Genomic DNA, 11396 nt, shown 5'->3' on the forward strand with positions numbered 1-11396 from the left:
TGAATGAAAATTTGCAAAACAACTAGGCCATCTTGCCATATTTGCCCTATCATATTTCTCATAACTGTTGTCATTTAAGATTAAAAACCGGATGTCAGACATTTAATCAGGCAGTTCCTCTGGTAACTGTGTCTTTCCTCCTATGAGGGTTGGGGTTAGTGGTCCACAACAATGGACTGGCATGTCAAATGCCTTCAGGCTGGGAATGGGGCACTGAGACAATGTTTACACAGTTTAATATGGCCTGTGTATAAAAGTGCGACGGGAGTCAATGAAGCAAGCTTTCCTTCATCAACTCTTACTTGAAGTCTTGTGCACACCCACATCAGGTGCACTCACTCACACACACACACACACACACACACACACACACACTGAATGAAAATTTGCAAAACAACTAGGCCATCTTGCCATATTTGCCCTATCATATTTCTCATAACTGTTGTCATTTAAGATTAAAAACCGGATATCAGACAGTCTTTCCTCCTTTGAGGGTGGGGGTTAGTGGTCCACAACAACGGACTGGCATGTCAAACGCCTTCAGGCTGGGAATGGGGCTCTGAGGCAATGTTTACACAACTTAATAAGGCCTGTGTATAAAAGTGCAACGGGAGTCAATGAAGCAGGCATTCCTTCACTGACTCTTACTTGCACACCCACATCAGGTGCACTCACACACACACACGCTCTTGTCACAAGCAGTATTAGTCATTGAGGTTAGTAATGTGGCACTCCACAATTCCAGCTTGTCGCGTTCCCTGTTGAGTCTGTAGGAGGCCTAGAATTAGACCCACATTTGAGAAACAAGCAGAAACCAAAGGAAACAAGCAGAGGCCTTCCTGATCGCACCTCCAACACTGTCTTCACCTGGACAGGTAAGTCTGATTGGCTACCTCCTATCAATTCACTTTCAAGGGCAACAACTCCTGATATTACTGCTTACGTGTATTTTATCTGTATTTGAGAAGGGAAAAGCAAATATTTTGGCAATGTTCTCAATGTTATGAACAAATATTCTTCCAGTAACGATAATAGAACATTCATTCAAAGTATTGTATTATTGTATTATTCTCATTTATGCATTGTTTTGGTAACATTTTTCTGAAATAATTTAGTTGGACATTTGTCTATGATGGTTTAGAGAAAATTCAAAAGTAACGTTCCCATAATGTTTGCAAAATATAAAATCCAATGTTCCTCCTTAACTTTGCTTTTAACATTCACATAACCAATAAAAAGTTTTTTTTTTTTTCATAGAACATACAGAAATAACGTTTTCATAACCTAATGGGAACCTCAGCACAACATTCTCAGAACACATTTTTTGTTAATGCTTGAGTGCTTAAATAAGATTTGGCTACACCTAAATTGTGGATGTAATTGTTTACAAAACTAAAATTTGTAAAATTGTGAAACAATTAAAAATGCACGTTTTGGAGCAGATAGTAAAGGTAAAGCATCATTGCACATATTCGTCTTTCACTATAGTGTTAAAAAGCATCCCAGGATGCACTTCATGAAGTTGGGAAGAAGCTCAAATGTGGATAGTTTTTATTTGTGCAAAATGTTTTGGTCACTAAATCATTCCTATGCTTCTATTTGTGCTATTCCATAGTTTTTCATGAAATGAAGAAATTGGTCATCATTAAGAATGAGGGGGTGTGTCCAAACATTTGACTGGTAATGCAGTTTTTGTGCAGCAAAACACATAAATGCATTTGTAAAGATGTATATTTTAAGTTTTCTAGGCAACCGAGCAATCATATCATTGATAGAGGTCGATATGAGCTCAGATGGTTCTGAATGCACCTGTTCCCAAGCTGACACAGTTCACCTGTTGTTCACATGCGATGTGTCCTTATTTAGAAAGATAAAGGGAAAATGTATTGAAAATTACAAGGTGAAAAGGTTTTCAAATGTCATTTGGCTGGCCTCCAGAACACCACCAGCAAACCACAAATGACTGTTTTTTTCCCCTGAAGGGAAAAGTGCAAGTGACGTCCAAATCCTTCAGAAGAAGAAAAGAGCTCAATTCCCAAAGGCAAATGTAAAGTTTCTATTGATTTCCACTATGGCTAAGCACGGTGTTGTGACTAAGCTAAAGTGTCACATTGTACTGAGTGACTATACAGTAGGACTAAACTGATTATTGAGTTTTGTTGAGTTCGCTTACAGCAAATGTCAACTTTTCCTTAAAGGAATAGATCAAAAATCTCATGTTCCAGACTTGCACGACTTTATTTAATCTAATTTTTTTTAAATAAAAGCGTCCATATACTAAGGATATAGTGTATGCATTGCATGAACTGATTTTACACTACAAAAAAAAATCTTCTCATTTTTTATTTTGTATGATGTTTTTTGTCATTTTTTAAGCTTGATGGTAAAAATCACAATTTGCTTTCATTATATGGAAAACAGCTGCTCAAATACTCTACAAAATTAGAGTTTGGGATGACACAAGCAAATTAATAAGTGAGCTATTCTTTTAAAAATGGCATATTTGATTTCAGTCTTTTGGTCACAGTTTCAAATGATGTCAAATGAGATTGACAAGTAGATAACCTAATTGAAGACGTCTGAGAAAACCTGGCACAGGTACATCACACCTGCTCTGGAGGTCGAGGAAGTAGAACAAACACGTTAGCAGAGGACAATAAATATGATGTCGAGTAATGAAGAAATCCCCTGCACGAATTCACTTGAGCTTAAATCTCCCAGAATGAATCAGAGATACTTATCGAAGGTGGCTGTCAGCGGTTGAGTGACTCAGTATGGCACTTTGCATATTACCATGCTATGCCAGTTTTTGTTCAAACAGCTGGGTGGGTTGTGTTTGTGTGTAAAGAAATTACGGCAAAATTCTACATTTTAAAAAGTCTTACAAGATAGATGATGGCCTTATAATGTCACAGATCAATGCAACAAATTTGCATTTTCATTTAAAATCAGTGAAAGACGAGCTATAGAACCTCTGATCTTTAAAACCACAATCTCCTTACTATTGTGGGCCAATCATTTCGATCATTTGTGAAAACGTTTGCTCTTTAATGAAACATTAAAATTTATATTTACACATGAAATATATTATTTGAATTATATTTTGGGTATTAATGAAGCCCCCAAAACAACACTTAAAACACACTTTAACATGTCAGATATCTTAATTGGTTTTGACATTAGGGCTTTTCACACATTAAATAATTAACCCTGGGTCATTCTAAACCCAGGTAAACATAATCCTAGGTTATCTTGTTTCACTGCTCATAATTTAACGTTCTTATTTGCACATTTGCGTTGTCAGTGTCACTGACTGGATGAACGCAGCACGCGACCTGTTTACAGTTTTGTTTGTCTAGAGCAGGGGTGGGCAAACTTGGCCCTTCCAGGTCACTTTCCTTCAGAGTTTAGCTCCAACTCTAATCAAACACACCTGAACCAGCTAATCATTGTCTTCAAGACTACTAGAAAGCTACAGGCAGGTGAGTTTTATCAGGGTTGGATCAAATCTCTGCATGAAAGTGACCTGGAAGGGCCAAGTTTGCCAATCACTGGTCTAGAGGACCATAAAGTATGGTCCATACTGACTGTATACTATATACTACCGTATACTGTTTCAGGAATGACAAACGCGAGTGTGAAAAATTACGCAAGTGAATCCGCAAGTCATTGCTATGATTGACAGAGATAACTGTAGCAATGGACGGAAAGAACTATCTGACAAGCCGATGTCAAAAATAAGCATGTGGACTAAGTGATTTAGACTCAGTTCAGAGGTGCAAAACTACACCAGCAAGTCTGTATTGGCTGAAAGTATTTAGCAGCTTCTACAGTTAAAGATAAAACTTAAACAATTTAATTTTTAAATTAAATCTAATATTTCAAAATATTAAATGCATTATTATTTAATTGTTATACCATTAATAATTAACTTATTTAATTTGTAGTTAACTCATTAAGTATTTAAATAATTAACCCTTCTAGGCTTGGTGTCTGGGCTAAATTATTTATTTATTTTTTTAAATGCATGAGACTTTGTGACTTCCTGCACTTGCTATACTTTATACTTCAGAACAGTAAAAGACAATAAATGTGTTACAATAGTCATTTTATAATAAATCCAAAAGCAAGACGTAAAAAAAAGGAAGTTGAAATGGCAACTGATCTAATGAGTGATCCTTTGCTGCCATCTACTGGTTATAATGCTAATTTCATGTCATTTTCATCTCAAAACTTCTTTATTTTCCACCAGGAGACATGTTTTTGGCAAATTTTTTTAATTTCATCTTCATGAATGAAAAGTGAATTTTACTGCACAACTGTAACCAATCTCACTCCAGCCAGACAACCAAAGTTAGCAACCCTGTGTGCATATTCAATTAATGACTATGAAGGTCAGTTATCGATTATCAAGAATACCATTATGATGTCGTTTACGAGATAGCATTGCTAGCTAACTAATGTTAGCTTAAATAGTTACGATAGTGTTAGTTGTAAGCATTTAAATGTACAATTGCGTGTTTAGGTACTCTCCTGGGATTACAGACTCAGCATATAAAATTATATGCTGTTAAATAACATGAAACTGTATGTTAATGCCGCTTTTACGGTCATTTACGGTGTTGTAGTTATTTTGTTTCTCAGTTTCTGAACAGAATGAGGCAGGAGAGGTTTCTGAGCGTCTCAAGAGTCTCTACATATATTGTCGACTGTACTATCAATTTTTTCCTGAATGGACATTTCGGACGATGAAGATAAGAAAAATCGTACCTTAAATCTAATTGACATGTTTTCCGTCATCATTTGACATTTTTCCCCTCAAACGCTAATGGACACAACGTGCGGTGATTCCGTAACTGTCCAAAGCAGGTGAATATGAGCCACGCGATTGGCTGTCGGTTGCTAAGCATCTAGCCGGGTAGCTGCAGGTCGGAGTAATGGGCGTGGCAAAAGGTGGCGAGCCGAAAGATGAACCCAAACCCTAACCAACTAGAAAGACCTGTATCCACGCCCCCTACCTTTCACCACGCCCACTGCTCCAGCCTGCAGTTATCCCAATTTGCAAGATCAAGTTAACAAAGTCCCGCTAACTGTCCTAACCCCAGTTCTAGAGCTTTTCACACTGCACTTAACCCTGGGTCATCGTCATTTAAACCTTGCGTTTAACCCCGGCTAAAAAGGACTTCCGAGATGTCTATACAGGGAAAACTTGATCGTGCAGTCGGCAGTATGTAATATGAGAATGCCCAATGCTAAATGTGACACTGATACTGCAAATATGCAAATAAGAAGGTTAACCTGGGGTTTAGTAATGTACAGTGTGAAACGTCATCTTATGAATACCCAGCATTAATTGTTGACCCAGGGTAAAAGAGCAATGTGAACCGTGAGTCACGACAAGGCTTTGAAATGGCCCAGGGTTAACTATTTCAAGTGCCTGCCCTTACGAAAATTAACCATGGTTTTATTATAGTAAAAGTATAGTAACCTTTTTTTTTTTTTTTGACGGTTTGCTTACCATAACCACAGGTTATGCTCAGTCTGAAAAAACATATTTTGTTATCTAATTATATTCAGTCTATTTTAAGTGTGCTATATAAGACTCTAAATACTTTTTGGGGCCTCTTTACGTGGATATAAGCATATGTAGCAAGCATTTTGACCTTGGAGAGTGTTTTTATTGGTTTTGTTGATGGTTTTTAAGAATCAGCCAGTCGTTGTGCGACACATCACTGGAGCCCAGTCATATGGTGCAGGGGGAGCCACCGCACTAATTGTTTGTAATGATTGCCAAATCTTTTATGTCCTTATGATGTGAACAAGCTGAGTATTGCTCAGTTGTTGTTGAAACCCTGCAGTCGACGGAGCATTTCATCCAGTAAGAGACGTTTGCTGTGAGCATGGCATGTGCACACTGATACACAACCTAATAGACTCATTGAGCGATGAGACTCGTTATTAATAGGTAACGTTTTGCTATTGAACTGAGCTGTGCTGGTTGCTATGGTGGGACAGATTCCAACACATAGTAAACATATAAAGAATAGAGAAACTAGAAAATTAGAAGAACTAGAAGAAAATAAAGCCTGTTTTGGTACTGTATTTAATTAAGAAAATTGTCACTATGCATTCTTTTATTTTCTAGCTTTTAAAAGAAGTGCACCATGCAAAAATTACTATAAATAAAGTTTATTTCAGGACCTTTCTTTCTTTCTTTCTTTCTTTCTTTCTTTAATAATCAGTGACAATTACCCATTTACTTAATATAAAAATGTCACAATGCAATAAAACCTTTTTTTTACCTCTATTATCATTATTCTTTTCTGTGTGATATTTATTTTTAAAATAAGTGCACCATGCATAAATAAAGTGAAGCCTATTTAAGGACAACTATAGTTTTTTTTATGAGAATTAAATATTTTTCTGGATTTTTTTTTTCCAATAATTGATCATTACTACTGTTTATTTTATTTTTTATTTTACTTTATTTTATTAATCATTTTAATAGATTTTTCATTTTATTTTTTAATCACGGCAATATAATAACAAAAAAGAATTATTACCTTTTATTTCATTATTGTCATGTATTTTCTTTCCTTTATGCTTTTTAAAGAAGTGCACTATGCATAAATACAGCAGGAGTATAGTAATGTGACTGCTGGGAATGGCCAGTCTTGTGTCTTCTGGAGTGAGACGCTGATAAACAGTGGTTATTTAGCACTGAATGCTGCTGACCTGGCAAATGGAGCGGCTCTTAAACCTTCCAAAATGAATTTTAGAGTATTTAACCAAACTCATTTAAGGATCAGTCACGGGCCTAATCCCGTGCCTTGGGAGCGTGTTTGCATCTCCTCACCGCTGCTTTTTCTCCCCTGGCCAGAGTCAATATGAATAAATGTGCCTGTCTAATGGGCTTATCGCGAGCTGTTGCGAGCAAGAGTGGACACTAGGTTACAGACTTGAGACTAAGCCGGCCCCAAAAGCACGCTCCAGCTTTTTCCTTAGAGAAGAGAGGGAGGGGGATATGAAAGCAGCAGGCGTTTGGAGATGAGAACAGGGATTCCAAGAAGGATAACTTCATTTCCTTTAGGGTTTACTCCGGGCCAGCTTCAAAGACACGGTCCGGGGCCTCCATTTGTGTTTGCATACAGAGATGTGAAAGAGCGAGAGACAAATAGTTTGACCTCTGACCTTCTGCCATTCCATCACCTCATCCAACGTGACTCATGCAGCAGCAGCAGTGCAGTTTTGACACTTTTTACTACTTGAAGTCTTGACAAATGAAACGCCTTCAAATTATGCTTGTCATATGTCCTGGAATAAAGATCTGATCGAATAATATTTCAGATTTTCATCTCATTTTTCATAAAACGAAAAATAAATGTGTAAATAAATATACTTACTTTATAAAGACTCATTTGTTTTCAATATTTAACATGATGTTAATAATGCCAATACTTTTTTTTTTTTTCTAAAAAAAAATCAATATAAAAATTACAAATTGTTCACATGAATAGCAGATGAACTGAAAATTGAAATATAAAAATAAATAAAATGAAAAATAAAAATAATAACAATAAATAAAAATTAATACAAATAAATAATAACAAAAAATCTTTAGAATAAAGTGTCATTTGTTAACATTAGTTAACTACATTTGTTAACATGAACCTGCAATGAAAAATACTTATATTTATTTAATGTTAATTTCAACATTTACTAATGCATTATTAAAACTGCAATTAGATCTGTTAATATTATTCTGAATTCTGCATTTTTATTCATTAATGTTTAAAAAGCTTTGCTTGTGGAGTGATTGGAAATGCAAAAGATTAATTTTTGTGATATTAAAACTTTACAAATTTATTATAGAGGTGAAGTTAAAAGGTTTGAGACAAGGGACAAGCTCAAATTATGGCAAGTGTAACTTTTGAAAGCTTTTAAAAAGGAGGGAAAAGTCAACTGAGAGACACAATAAAAGGTTTAAGCCATTATAATCCATTATTGAATGATTGTTTTGTTTTTATACCTCTTTTCCTCTGCTATTGCTGGGTGTGGAGCAATCTCACCATTTTATGAATGACGGCAGTGGTGTGTTCAAACAAACGGAGGTTGTCTGAGAACATGTGGTAGATGGTGAATGTCCTGTAGACATAAACTCAAATGACAACAGATTACTGACAAATGCGTCTTACTCTCCATCTGTGCTGTGAACTTTCAATCAAACTATTACGGATGCATATTTACTTATGAAGAGAGGAGACTGAAGTGTCATTTGTTAACATCAGTTAACTACATTTGTTAACATGAACCTGCAATGAAAAATACTTATATTTATTTAATGTTAATTTCAACATTTACTAATGCATTATTAAAACTGCAATTAGATCTGTTAATATTATTCTGAATTCTGCATTTTTATTCATTAATGTTTAAAAAGCTTTGCTTGTGGAGTGATTGGAAATGCAAAAGATTAATTTTTGTGATATTAAAACTTTACAAATTTATTATAGAGGTGAAGTTAAAAGGTTTGAGACAAGGGACAAGCTCAAATTATGGCAAGTGTAACTTTTGAAAGCTTTTAAAAAGGAGGGAAAAGTCAACTGAGAGACACAATAAAAGGTTTAAGCCATTATAATCCATTATTGAATGATTGTTTTGTTTTTATACCTCTTTTCCTCTGCTATTGCTGGGTGTGGAGCAATCTCACCATTTTATGAATGACGGCAGTGGTGTGTTCAAACAAACGGAGGTTGTCTGAGAACATGTGGTAGATGGTGAATGTCCTGTAGACATAAACTCAAATGACAACAGATTACTGACAAATGCGTCTTACTCTCCATCTGTGCTGTGAACTTTCAATCAAACTATTACGGATGCATATTTACTTATGAAGAGAGGAGACTGCCCAACAAATACCCTCACAGGATCTATATGTGAAACTTTTATGGCAATCGATAAAACGTGAAATCCAAAGCAGTGCAAAGAGGAAAATGCCAATGCAGGATGATCCAGAAATCAGAGATGTGGTTGCTTGCATGACCCACATTAGAGGGAAATTTTTGTAAAAAAAAAAAAATGTAACTTCTGTCATTTACAAGCCGTTCCAAACCAGTATGACTTCTGCAAAACACAAAAGAAGAGCATTTTAATTTTTGGGTGAACTGTCCCTTTAAACCGGAGAAAATCTTCTTTATTCATTCTTGAAAATACTTGTGAACCATCTATTTCTACTTTTACAAATGCAACTATGACATTCGAACATTTAGCATGTATGAATTACAGTTGTACTCACTTGACAGCATCTCAATGGCTGCCTGCGATGTTTTTCATGTAATGTGGAGGCCCTGAAAAGACCTTCATGTTTTATGATATTCCTTGTTTCTGTCACAGCGAATATTTTACAGCTCTTTTTGCATTCCTCAGAGTAGTTTCTTAGATGCCCCTAAGACATATTTTAACATTACACAGACTTTATTCAAGGAACAACTTATATTTTTGGGAAAGGACATTTGCATGATGGTGGAAACCTTTGCATAGGAAAGAACCACTCATATTTTAATCAGAAAATTTTAAAATATAGTTTACACCAGTGCTACTTTATATACTATTATAGGATTCATTAATAATTTAAAGGTGGGGTAAGTGATTTCTGGTAGCCAATGTTGACATTTGAAATCACCAAAACAAACACGCCCCTACCCCAAAAGGGTCTTGCCCCTATTTTGATAGCTCCGCCCCACACATACGTACGCAACCCAGGCAACGATTAGTTCTGTGAAACAAAGCAAAACCAATGTTACACCGTGTCTACACCGGACGCGAGTGGCGCGGCGCAACAAAATACTATAGAACTCATTATAATCAGTGATGCTGTCTACACCATAGATATATATACATATCTATGGTCTACACTGGATGCGGCACGGCACGTCAAATCCCGGTTGTGGCTAGAAGGGATACAGCTCCGAAAATTTATTTTCTACCTATTAGATTGTGTTTTTATTAATGTCTATACCTACCCCAACCCTAAACCTACCCCTTACAATAATGAAAAAATAGTAATTATTGTTGTACAGTGTTACATAAATTTCGCTATATTGATGTGCGCTAGCCCAGTAGCCGCAGCTGTATCCCTTCTAGCCTTAACCACAAATCCCCGACAGAAAACTGCTGCTGCATTCTATTTATGACGTATTGACACAAATTTCAAATGATTTTGAAGCATGTTTTCCTCTTTGCGATTTGATTAAAAACTCATGCTGACACAGGAGACAGGAGACTGGGGACGGCACCTTGAAAGCAGTTCTCTAAACTGCTGCTTTGCTCCAGTGACACCCGTCATTCTGTACAAGTGACCCATGAGTAAGTGACTCAGTCAAATCCAGTTTGCTTCCCGCATGCTGCAATGACTTTCTACGTTCATTTCCATTCGTCCTGGAAGCCTTAAAAACAGAAATAGCATCACTTAGGCTCAGAGTTTTCTTTGGATGGAATGAGTTGGTTGGCTATGGATCACCAAAACGTTCAAGAACCAGCAGTTTGCTGAATGCTCTGGTGTACAGCTGCTCTTTTACACACTGTATAGTCATAAAACTGGAAAATATTGATGTGTATGGTTCAATAAAGTCTGTTCTCTTTCATTTCTGCAGGAGACAATGGCCAGTCCTGTCCGAATCCAGTCAGACAGCGCTGTTCTTCAGCTACCGCACTCCACAGGCTTCAACGAGAGCTCGCTGGCCCTTCTTAAGCGAGAAGATGGCTTGGAGATGGTCGACCACAAACCTCGCCTTGACGGCTCGGACCGAGGACATCCGGGAGTCTATCTGTCCTGCTTCGACATGCTGTTCACCGAGGACGCCGCCTGGCTGGTAAGGGTGTCGGATTCATCCACACCTGCAGCCGTCGGGCCCAGACTGGAGCCGTGTCAGGAACCGGAGCAGTGTCCTGTGATCGACAGCCCCGGGCTGGGAGCCTCCCCGCTATCTCCTACTCTGGAGGAACAGGTGGAGGAGCGATCTTTAGAACAGGTGCAAAGCCTGGTAGTAGGAGAAGTTCTGAAGGACATTGAGACCGCTTGTAAACTTCTCAACATCACACCAGGTAAGATAATATTGATTTGCTGTTGGTTAATAAAGCGTCAGAAACATTCCAATTAAAAATAAAAAATATATTATAAAATCTATATTTACAAATATTAAATATTATAAAATATTATTTAAAAAATAAATTAAAATTATAGTAATTAAAAATATAGAAGTAAATTATTACTAATTAAAAAAATTAAGATTTATTTAAATAATAAATACAAGTAATGATTATTTAAATAATATATATATATATGTGTATATATATATTATTTAAATGTAGAATTTTAAATAATAAAATAATTTTTA

General features: G+C 36.3%; 1 protein-coding gene across 1 annotated transcript in view; it reads left to right on the plus strand.

The window, feature by feature from the left end:
• The first annotated feature begins 697 nt into the window (after positions 1–697).
• LOC107696418 (SAM pointed domain-containing Ets transcription factor-like) overlaps positions 698–11396 on the plus strand; it is a 17269-nt gene continuing 6570 nt past the window's right edge. The window contains exons 1-2 of the mRNA XM_016496730.1: positions 698–875; positions 10653–11103. Of these exons, the coding sequence (XP_016352216.1) occupies positions 10659–11103 (445 nt within the window). The 5' untranslated portion in view covers positions 698–875; positions 10653–10658. The remainder of the gene's footprint in view (positions 876–10652; positions 11104–11396) is intronic.

Source organism: Sinocyclocheilus anshuiensis, unplaced genomic scaffold (assembly GCF_001515605.1).
Source record: "Sinocyclocheilus anshuiensis isolate Anshui unplaced genomic scaffold, SAMN03320099.WGS_v1.1 scaffold522, whole genome shotgun sequence".
Classification (NCBI taxonomy): Eukaryota; Metazoa; Chordata; class Actinopteri; order Cypriniformes; family Cyprinidae; genus Sinocyclocheilus; species Sinocyclocheilus anshuiensis.